The 23,847-nt window shown below is 47.5% G+C and overlaps 2 protein-coding genes across 2 annotated transcripts; both read left to right on the top strand.

The window, feature by feature from the left end:
- Positions 1 to 9,216: 9,216 nt before the first annotated feature.
- LOC123180597 (GDSL esterase/lipase At1g09390) lies at positions 9,217 to 15,906 on the top strand. The gene is made up of 5 exons (XM_044592677.1): positions 9,217 to 9,808; positions 14,350 to 14,535; positions 14,635 to 14,789; positions 14,886 to 15,156; positions 15,342 to 15,906. Exons 1-5 carry the CDS (start codon positions 9,352 to 9,354, stop codon positions 15,590 to 15,592), a joined length of 1,320 nt encoding a protein of 439 aa, XP_044448612.1. The 5' UTR covers positions 9,217 to 9,351; the 3' UTR covers positions 15,593 to 15,906.
- Positions 15,907 to 17,094: 1,188 nt separating this feature from the next.
- LOC123180596 (GDSL esterase/lipase LIP-4) lies at positions 17,095 to 22,517 on the top strand. Its single transcript, XM_044592676.1, has 5 exons — positions 17,095 to 17,629; positions 20,943 to 21,128; positions 21,227 to 21,381; positions 21,486 to 21,750; positions 21,838 to 22,517. Exons 1-5 carry the CDS (start codon positions 17,185 to 17,187, stop codon positions 22,086 to 22,088), a joined length of 1,302 nt encoding a protein of 433 aa, XP_044448611.1. The 5' UTR covers positions 17,095 to 17,184; the 3' UTR covers positions 22,089 to 22,517.
- Positions 22,518 to 23,847: the final 1,330 nt, after the last annotated feature.

The following is a 23,847-nucleotide window of genomic DNA, read 5'->3' as shown; positions in this document are numbered from 1 at the left end:
TTGTTCAGTCGCATTGTGTGTGCCGCTTGGCCTCGACACCTGTTGTAATATAAACTATGATCCGCTAGCATCAATAAAGCGGTTGTTTTCTGTACCAAGATGTTGTGTGTTGCCAGAAGACATGGTCTCTGGGCTGGCAATGCATGGTAAACCGGTCGCTCTGAGCCGGGGTGCCACAACTATAATCTCTAATTGTCATTGCAAACATGTTTATTCATAATAGGCTAAATCAGGAACGATGAACTAATCATATTTACAAAAAGAAGAGAGGTCGAGTTCATACCAGCTTCTCTCATCTCAATCAGTCCATCATATATCGTCATAATTGCCTTTCACTTGCACGACCGAATGATGTGGATAATAATAATAGTGCACGTGCATTGGACTAAGCTGGAATCTGCAGGCATTCAATAAACAGGAGAAGACAAGGCAATATGGGCTCTTGGTTAAATCAACGATAATGCATAATAGAGCCACTTCAACAATTTTATTATGGTCTTCTCCTATCAACCCCCAAAGAAAAGAAAAGAAATAAAAACTATTTACACGGAAAGCTCCCAACAAGCAAAAGAAGAACAGGAAATATTTTTGGGTTTTCTTCTAATTATTACTACTACAGCAAGAAAGTAAACTAGCTAAAAGCTACTACTAATTTTTTTTGGTTTTTCTTAAGGTTTTTCAAACACACAAGAAGAAAGCATAAAAAGGAAAAATAAACTACAATGGATATTACAGTGAAAAAGTATGAGCACCGACAACTAGCAATGATTGTGCGAACATAAATGTAATGTCGGTGAGAAATACGTACTCTTCCAAGCTTAGGCTTTTGGCCTAAGTTAGCCTATTGCCACGGCTGGCCTCGCGGATATCCAAAGTTATAGTTGGGGTCGTACTGAGATGCAGTAGTTATTGCATCGTGGGCTGCAGCTTGGAGGCGAGCTATCTCAGCCCTCCTCTCGTACTCGTTCGCCTCCTCCTGGTAATGAAATATCTCCCGTTCGCCTGAAAGTCAGAGAAAGTAGGAGTAGGGAGAGCGACGTGATAGGTGCGTCGTCTGTCAAAGATTAGTCGGTACTAGAGGAACTGATCGTTCCTCTCAACAAAACGATGACGAACCATAGCCTCATAATCTAAATGAACAGGAGGCAACTCAATCATACTCACGTATGGGTATATTAAGAAAATTAGCTAAACGGGTTGCATAAATTCCACCAAATAAATCTCCATTAAATCTATTATTATGCAACCTACGTGCAACAATGGCTCCCAAATTATAATGTTTATCTCCTAATACAGCACTCCTGAGAACACTGAGGTCGGGGACACACATGTGACATGCTTCATCCTTACCATTTATGCACCTACCTATGAAGAGAGCAAAATAATGTATAGCAGGAAAATGAATGCTCCCTATGGTAGCTTGTGCTATGTCTCTATATTCCCCCACAGCTATACTAGCAAGAAAATCTCTAAATTCAGGTTTGCGGGGTTCACTAGGACTACCCCATTCTGGGAGTTTGCAAGCAATATTAAAATCATCTAAATCCATAGTATAAGAATTTTCATAAAGATCAAACAGGACAGTTTGAGAATTGCGTGATGATGAAAAGTCAAACCTTCTCACAAAGGAATCAGTGAGATAGTGGTACTGACGGCACTTATCTGCCTCGAAGCTCACAAGATCAACGTTACGCACATATGCGTTAAATTCTTCCTTGATTCCTGCTCGATCCATGAAGTCCTCTGAAGGCCATTCACAAGCCCGCACTTGAGCGTCCCTTGGTGGTTCATCGTCGGCATCGCGCATTGTGAGCCTGGGTCCTTGCTTCCTTGAAGGGCCACCTTGGTACATTTTCCTAAACATATTTCTTCCTCTGAAAATTTTGTGAAAATTTTAGTAACTTCAAATAAAAGTGAACCAAGCTCAACAAAATTGATAGCAACTACTCCCACAAGTGCCTGGAGACTATATCATGCATTAGAACTACTTGGAACCATATAAATTTGACATGCAAGCTCAAGAACATGGTCACCTAGGCAGCACAAATTTGCAATGAATAAAGCACTAGAACAAAAACTAATTAGACCAATGGAGGAGTTACATACCAAGGAACAATCCCCAAAAGCAGTTTTGTGGGAGGTGCTTTGAGCAAGGAGATCGAAAATCGCAGCAAAATGAGCTAGAACTCGTGCTTGAGCTGGTTGGTGATTTTTTTGGGAGGAAGGAGTGTGTGGGTGCAGGAATAAGTGGAGGGGAGCCACCATGGGCCCACGAGGCAGGGGGCGCGACCAAGGGGTGGGCGCGCCCTGGACCCTCGTGGCCAGGTGCTTGTTCCCCCTGATGTGTTCTCAGTGCCAGATATTATCAAATATTCTAGAAAAAAACATATTTCAATTTCGGGGCATTTGGAGAACTTCTATTTTTGGGGTATTTTTTATTACATGGATAATTCAGAAAACTGACAGAAAATACTATTTTTGCTTTATTTATTCTAAATAACAGAAAGTAAAAGGAGGTTATAGGAGGTTGTGCCTTCTAACTACATCCATCTCATGCTCATTAAAAGGAATCCACTAACAAGGTTGATCAAGTCTTGTTAACAAACTCATTCTGAATAACATGGAACCGGAGAAATTTTGAATAACACTATGTTACCCCAACGGGGATATGGACGTCCCCAATAATAAGAATATCATATTTCTTCTTGACAGTAGGAAGATGAAACTCAAAACCTCCAAAAATAATCGATGTAATTTTTCCAATAGAGTTGATACTATGAACTTGAGGTTGTTTCCTCGGAAAGTGTACCGTATGCTCATTACTATTAACATGAAAAGTGACATTGCCTTTGTTGCAATCAATAACAGCCCCTGCAGTATTCAAAAAGGGTCTTCCAAGAATAATAGACATACTATCGTCCTCGGGAATATCAAGAATAACAAAGTCTGTTAAAATAGTAACGTTTGCAACCACAACAGGCACATCCTCACAAATACCGACAGGTATAGCAGTTGATTTATCAGCCATTTGCAAAGATATTTCAGTAGGTGTCAACTTATTCAAATCAAGTCTATGATATAAAGAGAGAGGCATAACACTAACACCGGCTCCAAGATCACATAAAGCAGTTCTAACATAATTTCTTTTAATGGAGCATGGTATAGTTGGTACTCCTGGATCTCCTAGTTTCTTAGGTATTCCACCTTAAAAGTATAATTAGCAAGCATGGTGGAAATTTCAGCTTCCGGTATCTTTCTTTTATTTCTGACAATTTCTTTCATGTACTTAGCATAAGGATTCATTTTGAGCATATCAGTTAATCGCATACGCAAAAAGATAGGTCTAATCATTTCAGCAAAGCGCTCAAAATCCTCATCATCCTTTTTCTTGGATGGTTTGGGAGGAAAAGGCATGGGTTTCTGAACCCATGGCTCTCTTTCTTTGCCGTGCTTCCTAGCAACAAAGTCTCTCTTATCATAACGTTGATTCTTTGATTGTGGGTTATCAAGATCAATAGCAGGTTCAATTTCTTCATCATTATCATTGCTAGGTTGAGCATCAACATGAACATCATCATTAACATTATCACTAGGTTCATGTTCATTACCAGATTGTGTTTCAGCATCAGAAATAGAAATATCATTGGGATTCTCAGGTGTGTCTATAACAGGTTCACTAGAAGCATGCAAAGTCCTATCATTTTTCTTTTTCTTCTGTTTAGAAGGACTAGGTGCATCAATATTATTTCTCTGAGAATCCTGCTCAATTCTCTTAGGATGGCCTTCAGGATACAAAGATTCCTGAGTCATTTTACCAGTTCTAGTAGCCACTCTAACAGCATAGTCATTATTCTTACTATTCAATTCATTGAGCAAATCATTCTGAGCTTTAAGTACTTGTTCTACTTGAGTGGTAACCATAGAAGCATGTTTACTAACGAGTTTAAGTTCACCTTTAACTCTAGACATATAATCACCCAAGTGTTCAATCATATAAGCATTGTGTTTTAATTCCCTACCAAAATAAGCATTGAAGTCTTCTTGCTTAACCATAAAATTATCAAACTCATCCAAACATTGGCTAGCAAACTTAGTAGGAGGGATTTCAGCTTTATCATATCTATAGAGAGAATTTACCTTTACTACCTGTGTCGGGTTATCAAGACCATATATTTCTTCAACAGGCGGTAAATTAAGACCATGTATTTCTTCAATAGGAGGTAAATTCTTAACATCTTCAGCTTTAATACCTTTTTCCTTCATAGATTTCTTTGCCTCTTGCATATCTTCAGGATTGAGAAATAGAATACCCCTTTTCTTCGGAGTTGGCTTAGGAGTTGGTTCAGGAAGTTTCCAATTATTTTCATTGGTCAACATATTATTCAATAAAATTTCAGCTTCATCAGGTGTTCTTTCCCTGAAAACACAACCAGCACAACTATCCAGGTGGTCTCTGGAAGCATCGGTTAGTCCATTATAAAAGATATCAAGTATTTCATTTTTCTTGAGAGGATGATCAGGCAAAGCGTTAAGTAATTGGAGAAGCCTCCCCAAGCTTGTGGGAGACTCTCTTCTTAAATTTGCACAAAATTATATATTTCCCTTAAAGCAGCTTGTTTCTTATGAGCAGGGAAATATTTAGCAGAGAAGTAATAAATCATATCCTGGGGACTACGCACACAACCAGGATCAAGAGAATTAAACAATATCTTAGCATCACCCTTTAATGAGAACGGAAATATTTTAAGGATGTAATAGTAGTGAGTTTTCTCATCATTAGTGAACAGGGTGGCTATATCATTTAATTTAGTAAGGTGTGCCACAACAGTTTCAGATTCATAGCCATAAAAAGGATCAGATTCACCCAAAGTAATTATATCAGGATCAACAGAGAATTCATAATCCTTATCAGTAACAAAGATAGGTGAAGTAGCATAAGCAGGATCATATTTCATTCTAGCATTCAAAGTTTTTTGTTTCATCTTAGCTAATAATTTCTTAAGATCATTCCTATCATTGCAAGCAAGAAAGTCTCTAGCAGTTTCTTCATCGATAACATAGCCCTCAGGCACAACAAGCAATTCATATCTAGGGGGAGAATCTTCATCATCACTTTCATCAATATTATCAGTTTCAATAATTTCTTTCTCTCTAGCCCTAGCAAGTTGTTCATCAAGAAATTCACCAAGTGGCACGGTAGTATCAAGCATAGAAGTAGTTTCATCATAAGTATCATGCATAGCAGAAGTGGCATCATCAATAACATGCGACATATCAGAATTAATAGCAGAAGCAGGTTTAGGTGTCGCAAGTTTACTCAAAACAAAAGGTGAATCAAGTGCAGAGCTAGATGGCAGTTACTTACCTCCCCTCGTAGTTGAGGGATAAATTTTGGTTTTCTCGTCTTTCAAGTTCTTCATAGTGACCAGCAGATATAAATCCCAAGTGACTCAAAGAATAGAGGTATGCTCCCCGGCAACGGCGCCAGAAAATAGTCTTGATAACCCACAAGTATAGGGGATCGCAATAGTTTTCGAGGGTAGAGTATTCAACCCAAATTTATTGATTCGACACAAGGGGAGCCAAAGAATATTCTCAAGTATTAGCAGTTGAGTTGTCAATTCAACCACACCTGGATTACTTAATATCTGCAAAGTATTTAGTAGCAAAGTAGTATGATAGTAACGGTAACAGTAGCAAAAGTAATATTTTTGGGTTTTGTAGTAATTATAACAATAGCAACGGAAAAGTAAATAAGCGGAGAACAATATATGAAAAGCTCATAGGCATTGGATCAGTGATGGAGAATTATGCCGGATGCAGTTCATCATGTAACAGTCATAACATAGGGTGACACATAACTAGCTCCAATTCATCAATGTAATGTAGGCATGTATTTCGAATATAGTCATACGTGCTTATGGAAAAGAACTTGCATGACATCTTTTGTCCTACCCTCCCGTGGCAGCGGGGTCCTAACAGAAACTAAGGGATATTAAGGCCTCCTTTTAATAGAGTACCAGACCAAAGCATTAACACATAGTGAATACATGAACTCCTCAAACTACGGTCATCACCGGGAGTGGTCCCGATTATTGTCACTTCGGGGTTGCCGGATCATAACACATAGTAGGTGACTATAGACTTGCAAGATAGGATCAAGAACTCACATATATTCATGAAAACATAATAGGTTCAGATCTGAAATCATGGCACTCGGCCCTAGTGACAAGCATTAAGCATAGCAAAGTCATAGCAACATCAATCTCAGAACATAGTGGATACTAGGGATCAAACCCTAACAAAACTAACTCGATTACATGATAAATCTCGTCCAACCCATCACCGTCCAGCAAGCCTACGATGGAATTACTCACGCACAGCGGTGAGCATCATGAAATTGGTGATGGAGGATGGTTGATGATGACGATGGCGACGGATTCCCTCTCCGGAGCCCCGAACGGACTCCAGATCAGCCCTCCCGAGAGAGTTTAGGGCTTGGCGGCGGCTCCGTATCGTAAAACGCGATGAATCTTTCTCTCTAATTTTTTTCTCCCCGAACACGAATATATAGAGTTGGAGTTGAGGTCGGTGGAGCTCCAGGGGGGCCACGGGGCAGGGGCGCGCCCCCCACCCTCGTGGAAAGGGTGTGGGCCCCCTGTCCTTGATTCTTTCGCCAGTATTTTTCATATTTTCCAAAAATAATCTCTGTGAAGTTCCAGGTCATTCTGAGAACTTTTGTTTCTGCACAAAAATAACACCATGGCAATTCTGCTGAAAACAGCGTCAGTCCGGGTTAGTTCCATTCAAATCATGCAAGTTAGAGTCCAAAATAAGGGCAAAAGTGTTTGGAAAAGTAGATACGACGGAGACGTATCAAGCTACGCAATGCCGGACGCCTCGAAGCACCGTCCCCGACCCCTTCTTCCTCCTCGGGTCGTCGGAGATCCCCCTCGCCGCCCCGACTGCTCCGGACCATCTCTAAGCTCGCCGACCTGCTCGTCCGACTCGCCGTGAGCCTCTGATCCCAGCCATCCCTCTCTTCTTCCTTGTAGACCGCCGTAGCCACCGGACCGCCTACGCCCAGACCCGCCGCCACCTGCGCTCACCGCCGACGCGACTCCGGCGACCAAATGGTCCGCCCAGCGCGTCCAACCCACTCACCGCATCGCGTAGGCCCCCGCTAGCGCCTCATCTCGCTTGCTCGCGCACCGCAGCACTGCCGCGCTCACACAAGAGCTCCGGCCACCACGGTCGAGCTCCTCGCCGTCGCCTTCGGCCGCCCTAGCTGTTGTTGCCTGCTGCACTGGACGCGGGCGAGCTCTAGCTCCCCGTAGCCGCTCCTCGCCGTCCATTTGGACGCCATCGGAGCAATCCCGAGCCCCTCCGCCATCTCTGGCCTCGACGGCGTCAAGTCGCCGGTGGGTTTGACCTCGTCTGACCAGGGTTTGACCGCCCTAGGTCACTGGCGTGTGGGCCCGCCCGGCTAATTAATCTATTTAGGTTTAAACTTAATTAGATTAGCCCTGTTAGACTGACACACGGGCCCCACTGGTCAGTTTGACCTGGTCGGCGTCTGTTGACCTACTGACGTCACACCGACGTCATGCTGACGCAGTTAACAATTTTCTGGATTAAAAATAATCCAGGAAATTTCAGAAAATGTTTAAAACTTCTAAAATTCATAGAAATTAAACCATAACTCCAAATGAAATAATTTATATATGAAAATTTATCAAAAAATCCAATCTATCCCTATGTACCATTTCCATGCATGTTAGAACAACTTATGGCTTCTGTTTAGGACAAACCAAATAAATGGCATTTGCATATCCACATATGGAGTTTGAATTTGAATCTTGGATTCAAACCAACTTCATTTAAATTGTTGCTAGTTGCATTAGCTCAAACCACAGCATATTGACATGTCATGATCATGCATCATATTGTTGCATTGCATTGATTGTGTTCCTTCTCTGTTGCCGGTATTTGCCCCCTCTTAGTAGACGTGGTTCCGACGATGAGATCGATGACACCGATCAAGAACTACTATCTTCAGATGTGCCAGGCAAGCAAAAACCCCTTGTTCATTCCGATACAATCCCATTCTCTCGCTCTTGCTCTCTTTTACTGCATTAGGACAACAACGTGTCAACTGTTACATGCTGCGGTAGTTGAACCCCTTTCCTCTGCATGACCTGTCTTTGCCACAGTAAATAGTTGAAACCCACTAGCATGATTAGTATTTGTTTGATCTATGATGTGTCTACTCATTCATGCTTGCTTATTATGCCTGCTATGCTTAGAGTTGTGTCAGGTCTGATTCATCTGGGATGGATTGGAATGGTGTGAACATGTCCTACTGTTGAGAGCTAAGTGTGTGAACACGATTTGGTAAAGGTATCGATGAGAGGCCATGTAGGAGTACATGGTGGGTTGTTTCATTGGAACCGTCCTTAGGAACTGAGTTCTGTGTATGTGATTTAAGATCAACTACTACCACACATTGGGATCCTTAATTGACCCTCTCGACTTATTAACTGCCCTTGTCCTCTATCCAGGAGTTGCAAGTAGTTTCTGGTCTTTGTAGTATACTGGAGGCCGTGCGCAGCGCTGACCCTAGGGGTGGGCTATGATGCGGTAGGTACGTGGCACAGTGTATCGGGACGCCCGTTTGGTGCCTCGGTTGTAATCGGTGATGTTTGCTTTATATATAAAGCGGGGAAACCTTTTTTCGTCATAAGTGCCACACGTATGGCACGAACACATTGCAACTCTGAATGATTTTTATGGCAAGTTTAGTGACGTAAGAATGACAACTTTAGTTGTCAAACATATCACTCTTTCTTTTCGGATGACAAGTTCAATTTTTTTTTAAAGACATCACAGTAAATTTACTACATGACACACGTGTGGTACTTATCATTTATGTAAAAAATGTTCAGCTAAAAGAAAAGAAGACCATACTGCCCTTTTTTTTTTACTTTTTCGGAGGGGGGGTGTATGTACCGAAGCAGGCCTCAAATAACATAGCTGCGCATAGGCAGATATTTTTGCTGTTTTTTTAGCTTACACTTTGGCTAGTTCGTCTAGAAATGAAAGTCACGAAAACAAAAGGTAAACAGGGGCACGCACCAACCCCTCCACATGTTTTGTTCATTGTGGTATTATTTCGAGCTTTCTCTTCGTTTGAAGCATTGTGTTGTGTGCATTTGGGAGCTCGCTAAATAACACTGTATATAAACAACACACACAGACACAGACTGAGAGACAGACAAGAGTCGCACATCAGAGAGCACGGAGGGAGAAGACCGACAGCCAGCGGCAGTGGCTAGGTAGACAAGGCCAGCCATGGCGAGCGGGCCGAACGGGGGAGGCAATGGAGGGGGCGCCGGCGGCGGGCTGATGAAGAACATGAGCCTGCTGCGGCTGCAGTACTACTGCGTGCTGGGCGCGGTGGCCGGGGCCGTCCTGTTCGCGACGCTCCGCTACATGCCGGCCGCCAGCAGCGGCGCGGCCCTCTCCACCACCTCCGCGCTCGCCACCGCCGCGGCGCCCGCCGGGGCCGGGTCCGGGGCGGGCGAGCACCGGAAGATCAAGGGGACGGCGCCGGCGCCCGCGAAGGCGGCGGCCAAGGTGGTGACGAAGCCCAAGGAGGTGGTGGTGTTCAACTTCGGCGACTCCAACTCGGACACGGGCGGGGTGGCGGCGATAATGGGGATCCGCATCGCGGCGCCGGAGGGGCGCGCCTTCTTCCACCACCCCACCGGGCGGCTCTCCGACGGCCGCGTCGTCCTCGACTTCATCTGTGAGTGCCTCTTCCCCCCGCGTTCCCCTCCCCTCTCCCCTCGTCACTTCAGGCAAAGTAGAAATTAATTAGATTAACCAAGTGCTAGTAATTTAAATACTCCTACGAGTACTGTTTTTTTCGAGGGAATTTCCTACTACTACTACGAGTAGATGAATCCACCGAATGTCTTGTCGGAATGCGTAATCTATCTCCAATATGCTTAGCCGCATTGGGAATCGATTGTGGGGAGGGAGAGGGCGCGTTTGAACTGAAGATTACTAGTAGTAACAAGGTTGGTGGAAGAATTGAAAATCATGGTTAGTCGCTGGCTTTTGAATTGAAAATCATTTCCCTTTGATTAATATTTTGGTGAGAGACTACTACAAGATTGATTTTTCTTGACCGTCGTTCGAGCTCATAACCATGGCGTGGCCTGCCATCAGGTGAAAAAACACGAACGCAGTCCAATGTGTACGTTGTTTTCGCCTTCCCCACCATACCGTGTGAAAGTTTTGCCGGCCAAATCGTGACCTCCATCCATCTACTCCTACCCAGCTGGCATGCCATCGCATTTCTTCCACGCCACCGAATCAACGTGGTCTGGCGGATTCCGTTGGTTTTTGACGCGTTCGGCTTGACGCCAAAAACTGTGGCGAGACGCGTCTCTCCGCCGCTCTTGTCCCGCGTTTCCATGAGAAACCAGGCTCATGGGCCATGGCCATCGCGGGGAGGTAGATCCACCCCCGAATTGATGGCCAACCAACGTGTGATCGCAGCTGACGCCAAAGTCCCATAGTACGTCTGTCTGTCTGTCTGTCCGTCCGTTCGCTCTCTCATGATGCGCACTGACCGACCTCTCTGGCCGTGGCCGGAAAGAAAGAAAGAAAAGCGAGCCGCTTGTGTGGGAACACGGAATCTCATGCCAGGTTTTCAAGCATCCCCGTGCGGCCGTTGTCAAATTGTCAAATGCCAACCACCCCGCACTAATTTAAATCAACTTACTCTACATAGATTTAGCTTTCGTTGAAAGAAAGGAAAATAAAAGAAATATATATTGTAGGAGTAGATCAGTTAAGCAGAATGGTGGCATGCATATCCATCCAGCCAGCCAGTGGTTGGTGAAGGCGCCGCGCTGGCCGCTGGATCCGATCGCACGACGCCGACAGCTCCTCTGCCTTCATCTCGTCACACACACACACAGGGCGCGCACCTGAGCTTAATTATCGTAGGCCCTAAGAGCAACTCTAACGAGCCGACCTACACGGACATCGATTTTGTCTGCATTTTATCTGTTTGGGTCGCCCGTCCGCCTGTCCGTGTCCGCTTTTTCGAATGGGTCGGCCTGTGCGCGGCGGCATTCTGTCGAACACTTGGTGGGCGAGCTCCGCACCGCCGCCCCAAGCTCCCACGCCGCCTCGCCCTGCAGCTCGCCCCGCCTCGGCCCGCTCGCGTCCTCGCCGCCCAGCAGCTCGCCCCGACCCCGCGCCCGCTCGCCGCCCCGGCGCTCGCCCCGTGCCATAGCTCGCCGCCCCGAGCTCGCCGCGCCAGTGCCGCAGCCCGCTCACGGCGCCGCACCACGCGCGCGCCAGTGCCGCAGCTCGCCCCGCTCGCGGCGCTGCACCTCACACCGCCCGCTCGACGGCCCGCCGCAGCTCGCCCGCAGTCGCGTGCTCCCGCACCATGCTGCAGCCACAGCTTGCCGCGCTCGCCTAGAGCTCGCCGCCCCGCTCGCGGCACCCGTGCCGCAGCTGGCCGCGCCCGCTCGCCGCACCCGTGCCGCAGCTGGCCGCAGTTGCGAGCTCCCGCGGCTCGCAGCATATGCGTGCATAGCCGAAGGGCATGTGCGCGTACACGCACACATGTACATGCACGCATGGCTAGCTGGACCAGAACGGACGAGCCTCGGCGTAGCTCTACTTGTGCATATACACGCACGCATGGCATGCCTATACGCGCGCTCGTTGCTACACACGGGAGCTCTGCTTACCGGCGAGCTGCGCCCAAAGAAGAGACCGCGCATCGACGAGGAGCTTGCCAAGGAGGAGGCCGCGGCGCTCACCGGTGCCGGCGTTGCCCCGGGTCCGGCGCTTCCTCGACGCTGCCTCGGCTCCGGCCCTTCTCCGGCGCTGTCCCGCGGCGTGGTTGGTGGTCTGGAGCAGGGGGTGGGTGGGTGGGAGAAGAGAGAAAGGAAAGGAGGAGAGAGATGGGATGGGTGGTTGGATGACATGTGGGCCACGCAGCACATGCAGCGCGCAGGAGCGGACGAGGAGAGCAGAGAAAACGTCTGCTTTGTGTCCGCCGCCGACCCAAATACAACACAAATTTGAGACGGAAATGCGCGAACACAAAGCGGACGCAAAATGAAAATGGATCTCTGCGTTGGGCAGTCTATTTTGTCCGCGCCGACCTAAACGGACGCAGCCGGACGAAACATCATCGTGCCGCACCTGACACCTCCTGAGCTGGAGAGTGAGTGGGCGACCACAGTATGCAGTAGTACTACTACACGTTTTCAGGGGAGTGTAATGCGACGACGACGACGACCACGACGACGAGGGTGAGTCGAATTTCTCGTCGTCGATGACATGACATAGGTAGCTAGGACCTGGACGACGAGGTGGGTGTGGTGGAGCGAGGGGTGGGTGGCACCGGCACGTAGCGAGTTGGCTGGGAATGCCTAGCGAGCAAGGGAGGAGCGACGTCACGTAGCTAGCAGCAGCAACTCCTCACCCACTCCTGAGTCCTGACTCCTCTTTTTTTATATAAAAAACACCAAAAAAATCACATGCTGCGCTAGAGGTAGCATCACATGGCTCGATCGACCGAACCACCGGCGGCTACCTCTCTGCCCATCTTTTAGCCACCTTTTTGGTCGTTCCCTGCACATGGCAATTTCGTACGTAGTAATTTTCTACTCCTACGCGCTTTGATCCCGTGGTGCTCAGAGGGACCGACATCTCTCCCTTTGAGTGGATGCTAGGGCCCACTCCCGCACAAGGAAGGGAAATCGAGTTGAGTTGCACCTTCCTCCGTTCCGAGTTTTCGAGAATCAATGTCCCGGCCGGCCGGCCCCCATATGATATGATCATATCGTACCCGTCGGAGCGAGCGATCCCCACAAGGCCGCACAACAAGAGATCCGCACCGACGCAACAATTTCCTAGCAGTACTGTGATACGTTTGTCGTTGTGGTTGTTGGTTGCACGAACAAGCGCTCGAGTCTTCCAGTCAGGCCTCCCGCATGATGTCGCGCCATCCTCGCTCACCCACCAGACGGATGAGAGGCCAAAAGGTTTCGGATCCATCCAGAAGTGTGGGTGCATGGAGGAGGCATGGTGTCGTTTTGACCGTGTGCACTGCCATGACGTTGTGCTGCGGAACTCGATGATCGGAGGGCTTGCGATGAATGACCATGGTGACCGTGCACTCGAGTTGTTCCAAAGGATGCTGGAAAACGGTTTTGTGCCAAACCAGTCAACGTTCGTCGCTGCTTTGTGCGCGTGCACCCACACAAGGTCGTCTGGACCAAGGGAGGAGAAAATTCCAGTCGATGCAGCAGCGCGGGGTCGAGCTCGAGCCACACAGAGAGCACTATGGGTGCCTAGCCGATCTTCTTGGGCGCGCAGGACGCGTTGAAGAGGCTGAGACTGTGTTGCTGGATATGCCAATGGTGCGCTGATGTCGTCACGCCGGATGCATAATGATAGTACTGTTGGCGAACGTGTCAGGGAAGCGGCTCGTTGAGCTAGAGCCACAACATGATGGGTGTTCTGCTGCTCTGTTGAACTTGTATGCAGTCAATGGTCGATGGGAAGATGCAAGAGCCATTCGGCAGATGATGGCGGAGAAGGGAGCCAAGGAAGAGGTGGGTTTGAGCTTCATGGAGTGAAATGGTTGGTTCTATGCATATGATGGTGGTGAAGGGAGCAAGATCCAGACGAGGGATCTGCTTCAATGTCGACAGAAGTAGCTTCTCTGTCAACTGGTGAGGCTATCTATGTCGGTTTCATGTCCTCCGGTGGGAAGAACACAAGCTAGCCACGGGAACCACATCACACTTTTTTCTGCACATGTTAGTGTTTATTCTTCTGCTCCACTTGCTACCTGCAGCGACTGCTGTTCAAGTGCAACTTCTTCTTGCCATAAAGCAAACAAAAAAAACTCTAAAAAAAACATTGCACCTGTAAAATGCCAAAAACACGACAGAATTAAGAAGGATTAAACATAAGAGTACCACTCACGGCAAAAATGCCTTGCAGTTTACTACTCCTGTACTATGCAAGCCAACACTATCGCGTGGACTCGATCAAACGGCTCTCGAATTTGAGCTCAACAGCTCACCTGCATTGTTGTATATGGATGAAGAATCTTTTTCATAGAGCACGAGTGGGGAGTTTTGGATAAACAACACATGTCCTGCCCCATATGTGTGTTTTTTACTGGTACTTTTTTCCATTGGGATGCGGAACATTTGCAGAAATAAATCCGAAATTTTCAGTTTTCGATGCTTGACTTGGCTGACAGTTTAACGGTTTGCTCTGCCATTTCCTCTTCTTCAGGTGAGACCTTGAACACGCACCACCTGAGCCCCTACATGAAGCCGCTGGGTTCCGACTACAGCAACGGCGTTAACTTCGCCATCGCCGGAGCGACCGCGACGCCAGGGGACACGCCGTTCTCACTGGACGTGCAGATCGATCAGTTCATCTTCTACAGGGACAGGTGCAACGACTCCATCACAAGAGGTTTGCTCCGACTCGATCTGAACAAGGCTTCCGTTTTTGTTTTTTGAAACAATGTCATCTGACAAACTTGTTGGTTATTTCCTGGTGAATGTCATTCAGATGAGCCCGCCCCGCTCAACATGCTAGATTTCGAAAGAGCTCTGTACACCATGGACATTGGGCAGAACGACATCACTTCCATTCTCTACCTGCCCTACGACGAGGTGCTCGCAAAGCTTCCCCACTTTGTTGCTGAAATCAGGAAAGCCATCGAGGTACATATGGTTCAGAGAAGGACTTCCGTAAAATTCTGAAACTGGTGGCTACTCCGTGAAACGACCGTTAAGTGTTCGGTCCTTGCGAAACTGCAGATTCTGCATAAGAACGGGGCGAGGAAGTTCTGGATACACGGGACAGGCGCGCTGGGATGCCTGCCGGCGAAGCTTGCGATGCCGAGGGCCAGCGACGGCGACCTCGATGAGCACGGGTGCATCGCAAAGTTCAACAATGCTGCCAAGAAGTTCAACACATTGCTGAGTGAGGCCTGCGACGACCTGCGGTTGCTACTGAAGAAGTCTTCCATCATCTTCGTGGACATGTTCGCGATCAAGTATGATCTCGTCGCCAACCACACCAAACATGGTAAGTTACGATGCCAGTAAGCTGCAAAGAGATCATCATTCGGTAATCGTTGTTCATGAATATAAACCTCTGCTACCTGTAAAAAAAAATGCGCAATTTTGTCATGCTGAAAGTCTAGGATACTGGATTACAGTAACCGTTGTTCATCGGTGGAAAGCAGTCAGATTAAACTTGTCGATTCTCAGGGATCGAGAAGCCATTGATGACATGCTGCGGCCACGGAGGGCCCCCTTACAACTACGACCCCAAGAGGAGCTGCATGGGCGACAGCAAGGACCTGTGCAAGCTTGGCGACAAGTTCATCAGCTGGGACGGGGTCCACTTCACCGACGCGGCAAACAGCATCGTGGCATCCATGGCTATCAGCGGCGAATACTCCGTCCCCAGGATGAAGCTCACCAGCTTGGTCAAGCCTGCCAAGTCCAAGGCCTCGTAATGATGCATCAATCCAGTGAACCCAATGCTTTGGTATAGGAATGATGAAGGTGAAGGTACCACTAACAAGAACTAACCCCCAATGCGAGTTCATCGGAAGTCCTTAATCACAGACTCGCAGCCGCCGCAAAAAATGGGATCTTATTTTTCTTCCTTTCTTTTTCTTTTCCTTTATGTATAATTGAAGTGTGCGTATATCCTAGGGGTTAAGTTAATGCATATGCAGGTTGTCTGTGGCTCTGTGCCATATATGAACTTGTCTACAAAATTCTGAATTTTCATCAATAAATATTAAATAGAGATGGGTATTTAACATGCTTTTTTCGATTTCTAACTTGCAAAAATCAATAATATCTTATCATTTTGTGGCACAAAAACTAAGCTAAAAATGTTATTATTGTGAATGAAGATCTAAAGGAGAACTCTCATCGTTGTGTCGAGGAGGAAACTCAAATGATGCACATAAATCTTTTTACAGTGGATACAACTAATCACTAAAAATATATGCTAGCTTGTCTAGAGACTAGAGGGGTACACCATTCCTGGAGCATATCATGGAGACATGCAAGAATTTCAACTGTTTTGTACGGAATACAGGCTAGAAATACAGGGAGATCAGATGCGTCCAAAGTTTCAGGCCTGCTACATGGAGCTCGGAGCCTCGGCCATGGCTGCTTAATTTTCCTTTTTCTGCCCACTTTCCAGGCAAGGAGGAACCCCTCTGGCTTGGTTTCGCATTGGTCAGAGAAGTCAAAGCGGACACAAAGTTCAATCAAAGGAATACTGCCCAGCTGGTTCCATCATTCCATTTCCATGTAGTGATCTACTACTAATCTATCACTGCAAACAGATTGTCCTTGTCATGTAGTATGATGCCACACAGTACGCTGCTGCAAGTTGGTGGGTGTACCACAAACCCACTGAAGATGTTCTGCAGGAGCATGAGGGATCTCATTATTCTTATGAATTAAATTAATCGATTATGCAGTTTCCCCCTTCCATTAAAAAATAACTACGGGGTAACACGGGGGGACCAAACCCAGGTGCTGTGCTAAGGACTGAAAAGCACTGGTTTCTCTTTTTTTGGAACAGATCTCAACCGTAAACTTGCACATTTGCAGTCACCATTGGAAAGAAGATTCTTATGCCAGGCTGACCCCACCCCCATTTGCGAGTTTGAAAACGTCCATGCGGCCGTCACTCGGCGGCTTCGTCAACACCTTCTCCCCACCTCTCCTCCAATAATTACGTACGTCGTCGCCATCTACGCGAGGCCAAATCGGCAATCACGTGCTGAAATTTAACAGTTTTAGCGGGTGTTTCTTCGAATTTCACAAAGATATTTAACCAAACACTCTAAAATGATATGCAATTGGTGGCTCCATTTTGAGTTGTCTAAGCTTAACGGCTTAACAAAATGATGAAAAAAAAACAATTTCAGAAGATGCACTGTGAAAAAAAAGGATGAGTATCCCGCCATATATATGCGTGCGCGCGTAGACACTTTCCAGTGGAAACTTTCCACCGCTCGCGTCGTGAGAGAGACCGGGGCAAGGGAGCGGGAAGCCGAGAAGGAGCCGCAAGGGACCATCGATGGCCATGGCGGCGGGCGGGCCCAACGCCGGCGCGAAGGTGGTCAGCCTGCGCCTGCAGTACTACTGCGTGTTCGCGGCGGTGGGCGTGGCGGTCATCGTGCTCTCGCTCACCTTCCTGTCCCCGTCCGCCATGGGCGCAGTCCGCCAGAACCTCGGCACCGTCGTGGCCGTGGCCACGAATTCCAGCAGCGGCGACGGAGCGGCGCGGGTGGTAGGAGGCGGGGAGACCGTGGCGGCGGTGGCCGCGGCCAAGCCGGAGCCGGAGAAGCCGAAGAAGAAGGCGGAGCCGCCGGTGGTTCTGTTCAACTTCGGCGACTCGAACTCGGACACGGGCGGCGTGGCGGCGGCAGGGGGCATCCACATCATGCCGCCGGAGGGGCGCACCTACTTCCGCCGCCCCACCGGCCGCCTCTCCGACGGCCGCGTCATCATCGACTTCATCTGTGAGTTGCTCAACCACCTCCACCCATCACCCCGGCCGCTCCATAATTACCACATCTCGCCATTCGTCAACAAACCGAGCCCCCAATTGCGAATTCCAAATTCCAGATAATTACTAGCTGCTTGTCATCAATTTGAAATTATAAACTAGAGTACTCCTGGCATCGCTGCAAAGTAACATGGCTAAATTGCACATGATCGTGTCAAGTGAATTTCCTCCGACCCTCGCCTCGCCGGAATCCCGTGAAATTACCGCCGATCCACGGTGCACCGAGCAACCAAAACTCTGTAAGTAGCCGGCCCGGTCGGTAGGTGGATGGACGGATCGGGTGGGTCTCGAGTAATCAGGGTCAACAAGCTGGTCATGTCGCCTTCAACGTGGAAGAGATACTAAAAAATATCGGGTGCTGTCAAAACGGTAGTTGAAGCAGTAGTCGCGAGCATGTGCCACTGCTTACCTAACAATGGCTGATTCCCTCTCCTTTTTGTCCTTCTCATTGCCAATCGAGAGAGAGAGAAAGAAAGAAACCTATCGTTTTGTAATTTTGACCTGCTAGTCGTGGTTGGGTGTGGCTGGCCTGTAGATGCCAACTGCTGGGTTAGACTATCCATGAGACTACTCACAATGGTGAGTAACATAGGTAGTAACATCACACATATCTAGATAAAATAGATGATGTGGCAAGTAATAAATGAAGAAAGAGTGGAAAGTGGTAACATAGCTAGTTACTACTAGTATGAGTAACATCACACATATCAAGACAAAATGAGTCTATAGCATAATAAATAAAGTGTTGCATGTTACCACACATATGTTACTCCCCACTATAGAGGTACTAACATAGAGTAGTAACATGGGCATGTTACTACTCTATGTTACTATCCATTGTGGCTAGTCTTAAGAAAGGGCAATCTCCTTGCATGATCCAAGTTTTTGACAAGACCTGTTCTTTGTGCTTATTTATAGTTGTTTATCTCTGTGGAGACAAAGAGGTTGGCAGGCCAAACAGGTGAAGAACAAAGGCTGAAGCTATGCAACGTAGGCCAGCTTTGTTCGGCACAAAAGGTGTAAAGCTACCTTGGTAAAACGAATTGGGCGCCGCGTTTAGCGCCTGAATTAGGCACGGGGCAAGCACGCCTTTTATCTTTTTTTTAGGGGAAACACGCCTTTATCTTACTTAGTAGAATATTGTACATTCTGAAAGGGGATTGGGCTAGATCTTAACCAAAGCGTGCAGATGATATAGTAATAAGTTTGAAACGACCGCTCCAATCACAGCCATGCAGCTGATGGTTACTTCTGTGGGTTCATTTTTACACACCCATACACCCATGTGTTGTCTGTTGTGTTGGTTGCTGGGTCAACACAGTGACATTGCAATTAACGCCGTGATCGGAACATGACATTGCAGTTAGGGTTTGAACCAACCAGCCACATCCCACATGGTTTTCTTGTCCCATTTTGTCTTCTTTAATGGTTACTCTATATGCCATGACGATGCCAGCGTGCAAGGAATCGTTCAATTGCGCATAATTCATGTTGCGCACGGTCAAACTTTATCTACCTGTAGTGGAAATGGGGTGGGAAGTTTAAGAATCATTTCCGCCCACTCATAAGTTCCGATTTAGCCGCCTTAATTATTTTATAATATTTGCTATTACGGGCAATTCGCATGCTATGATCCTCTCAAGAATGTGTCGCCATGTGATGGTTCATGGCTCTCACACTGTGTGCACATGGACAGCAGTCCCATCCATGACGCTATTGCTCCCTGGGGTGAGATGCATGATTTGTGATCTGCGCGTGCCCTCCCAAGTTTTTGGCAAATAAATCACAATTCCATTTATTCCAGTAAAAATAATACTTTCACAATAGAAAGCAATTACTGGCGACAATATTACAGAATAGGAAGCATATGTACTTTCACTATGTTTGTCATGAAAGCATCAACATTCAATTGAGGATATCAAGTACAGTACAATAATAGGAGTTATCACATAGCCTAGATTAGATGGTTGAGATGCACATGGTGGGGGGCACCTGTGAGTGCCTATTCTTCCCTTGTGATAAGACCTAAATTACTGTAGCATATGGATGTGACGGACACATTCGGTTGTGTGTAGGGACAAGATTTGATTAACGGGATGCCCATGATATTTTCCTTGTGATAAGGCTTATGTCCCAGCACTTTGAAAACTTTAGTATTTTCTCCGTCCAAAATTACTTCTAAATGCATCCGTTTGAGCATCTCCAGCCGTTCAGCCCCCTCAGGCGCCGAAAAAGAGCGGCTTGGGGGCGAACCGGCGATAGATTGGCCCCTGGAGGCGGCCTAGCTCCCAGCCACGCCCCCAGCCGCGCCAAATTCAAACGTAGTCATTCTCGCTCACAAAATAGACGCCACAAATTCGGTGATCAAGAGGCCACTGTTCGGCGATCGAATGAAAAGTTCGGCGTACAAAAAGAAGAAAGGACGCGCGTGCGCATCAGACGGCGAGGTCGGCCTCCGGCGTCGGCGGAGTCGGCGTGCGCGGGCTTGGCGGGGTCTCTGTGCTGGGCGGCATCGGCGTGGCTTCTGTGCTGCGGGGAGTCTCGGCGGCATCATCGCTCGGGCTTGGCGGCCGCGTCGGCGTGGGCGTCGGCGTCGAGGGAAGCTGGTTCAGGATGAGGCCACGCTCCGCCAAGTACCACGCCTTGACCGCCTCGTCGTTGCTTTCGAGCATGTCCGCCCCACCCAGCAGGAAAGCCAAGTCGATGTTTCTCTTCTTCGCGGCGACGTTGGTCCGGAGTAGGTCGAGCTTGACGGCGCTGCTCGACATCAACGCCGACCACCGCGCCTCGGTCTTCTCTTCACGAAGGGCGGCCGGGCCTGTGCGTCAGCGAGGCAGTGCTTGATGGACTCCTGCACTCGAGCGGTGGCCGCGTCGGCGTGTTTCCCCTTCTTGGCACCTTTGTTGCCGTCCGGCCGCCCTTCTGACGTGCCCCCCAGCGCGCCGGGTTCGGCCTGGGTCCGCCGACACCAGTTTCGGCCCGAGCCGGCGAAAAACGGGCTACTGGGGGCGCGACTGGGCCGTTTTTTGGGCACCGGCGCGGCAAAAACGTTTGAGAAGGGCCCATTGGGGACGCGGATGGAGATGCTCTAAGTTTGAGAGCCAGAGGGAGTACTTGGCGTGAATCCAGTGATGGAACGTTAGAATTTACTACTACTAACTACCTTTTTTTTTTAGGTGACTACTAACTACCTGTGTTCGAAAGTTGGAAATGAAGTGAGCGCCTCTTTTAGACCTGTACTCAGTCCTTTGGTATCATCTTTCCAGGCGCGAGTCTGAAGACGCATGAGCTGAACCCGTACCTGAAGGCAGTGGGCTCCGACTACAGCAACGGCGTCAACTTCGCCATGGCCGGCTCCACGGTGTCCCACGGCGTTTCACCCTACTCCCTCAACGTCCAGGTCGACCAGTTCGTCTACTTCAAGCGCAGATCCCTGGAGCTCATCGAGCTAGGTTCGCCATCGTCGCTGTTGCCATCACATCTCACAGTTGCAACTTGCAGGAGAATGAATGTGTCTGACAAGATGACCAACGTCGTTGCGTCCTTGCAGGACTGAAGGGCCCGGTGAACAAGGAGGGCTTCGAGAACGCGCTGTACATGATGGACATCGGCCACAACGACGTCGCCGGCGTGATGCACACGCCGTCCGATCAGTGGGACAAGAAGCTCAGGCAGATCGTCGGCGAGATCGGCGACGCGATCCGGGTAAGTAAAATACTTCGCGCCGTCTGAAGATGCTGTTCTGTCTCGAGCGTGGTGAGTGGTTACGCTGACGGAGGCTTTTGTTGGCGGCGACGCTGGTTTTCCAGATCCTGTATGACAATGGCGCGAGGAAGTTCTGGATCCATGGCACGGGCGCCCTCGGCTGCCTGCCGGCGCTGGTGGTGCAGGAGAAGGGCGGCGAGCACGACGCGCACGGCTGCCTCGCCAGCCACAACCGGGCGGCGCAGGCCTTCAACAAGAAGCTCAGCGACCTCTGCGACGAGGTGCGGCTGCGCCTCAAGGACGCCACCGTCGTCTACACCGACATGTTCGCCATCAAGTACGGCTTCGTCGCCAACCACACCAAATACGGTATGAACAATTCAATCAAAAAATGCCAATGGTAAGAAGTTGAGTCTCTGGGAATTCTTCTCATCGTCTTCTCGTTCTTCTCTTCAGGGATCGAGTGGCCATTGATGGTGTGCTGCGGAAACGGCGGCCCGCCTTACAACTTCATGCCGGGGAAGTTCGGCTGCGGCGATCTCTGCGGGCCGGAGGAGAAGGTGTTGAGCTGGGACGGCGTGCACTTCACCGATTTCGGCAGCGGGCTCGCCGCCAAGCATGCTATGAGTGGCGAGTACTCCAAGCCCAGAGTAAAGCTGGCGAGCTTGCTCAATGGTGGCTCCAAGAAGCCATCATCGGTGTCTTGATGCTCATTGATCAAAGATTGAACCACGAACTTACTTTGGCCGGATCTTACCTTAAAAAAGAAGGTTACTTGACAAAAAAGGAAAAAAAAAACTTCGGATGGATCATGGATGAGTGGATAATGGTGAAGATCAATCCATACGATGGCCACGATGGATGATGTGAATGTCGTAAAAGTTGCAGCTGATTGTTGGCTCCTTGTACACAATAGGCAATAGCTCCCTCGGCTACAAGTAAAAAGTTGTTGATTTTATTTTTGCACTTTTTTGGAGTATAACGATTTTGCTTTGTTGGTGTATATGTGTATAGACAATGTATGTGGCGGCTGCGATTTCACATCACAGAGCTCATAAAATTTGGTGAATCATAGATTTATTTGATCTGTAAAAGAAGGTAATACAAAAACTTCCGAACATAGGTACTTTTTGATACGGAATATTGTATTTCTAGCACAAAATTTTCGTTTTGGGTTGTTTGATTTGTAAAATAGCAACCCATATGAAATGTTCTGTAAGTATTGCTTTCAAACTTTCATAGGACTAGAAGGGTTGGGCGCGCTTTGCCACGCCGTTGATGTTGTTGCGTTTATTTAAAAAAAATCACTCTGTTTCAGAATATAAGATGTATTATTTTTTTGAAAAGAGAAACCTTTTAAGTTTGATCAAATATATAGAGAAATATATCAAAATCCATGATATCATGTCGGCATTTTTAGATTCATCATGAAATAAATTTCCATATTTTTTTTTAATATTGTGGATGTCGATATTTTTGCTCTGAACTTGGTCAAAGTTAAAGAAAATTGACTTTCTAAAAAACTAATATCCCTTATATTTTGGAACTGACGGAACATTTAGTTTGGCAGGTGGGGAGATGAGAGTGTTTTTTTATATATAATGCGTTGATTTGGTGGGATTTCATAGTGTGATTTTGTGTTATCCGCTAACGAATCTATATTTATGTGGAGAAATTTATGTGTCGATGGTTGCATATACTGTACTGATACTAAAATATCACATGGTGACACTTCTTTTTCTAGGTGGTAGGAGAGTGCGTGTGGGATTGATATTTTTCTATAGGCCGGTTACTGCTGATTGATTTGAAAAATTGTTGGTCCGGTAAAAATCGCAAACCAAATCCAAAACTAAAGACCCCAATTGAGTGAAAGAGCTTCAAAATTAGGAAACATAGTGAATTCAAAAAATTAAATGGGAGAGCTTGAGAAATTGTTGACGCGGTCAAAATCGAATACCTTAATTAGTTGTGTGGCCTTAAAAATTAGAAAACATAGTGTATTGTATAAAAGAATTGAATGAGAACGCTTTGCGTAATTGTTGACCCGGTCAAAGTCGGTGTGTTACAGAGGATGATCTCGACTCCGAGATTCGTATATTTTCCTGGTGTAATCAGACACACTCTGATGCAAGCTCAATCTCATAGGGCAAGAAGACATAGCAGTGCAATTTTGTATTTATACTATTTTTTAACACATACAATCGCACGCACACACGCTATTCCTATGAGCAGCTTCGAGATACTGAGCCGGCACTCCATATTAAGACTAACAAAGTCATCACCGGCGTCTCGTGGTCTATAGAGACGTCTTCCCCCACTAAACGAACATCACCGGATAGCCTAAAATTAATCCAAGAAAATGCAAGCCCTGATGGGCTGGTTTCATCACAAAAAACCTAACATGTACTTTATACTATTCTTAAAATGTTTAGAATCCTGTGAATTGAAGAGGTCCTTTGAATCTTC

This window comes from Triticum aestivum, chromosome 1D (assembly GCF_018294505.1).
Source record: "Triticum aestivum cultivar Chinese Spring chromosome 1D, IWGSC CS RefSeq v2.1, whole genome shotgun sequence".
Taxonomy (NCBI): domain Eukaryota; kingdom Viridiplantae; phylum Streptophyta; class Magnoliopsida; order Poales; family Poaceae; genus Triticum; species Triticum aestivum.
Note: the sequence above shows the minus strand (reverse complement) of the source record. Positions and strands in the feature narration are given on the sequence as shown.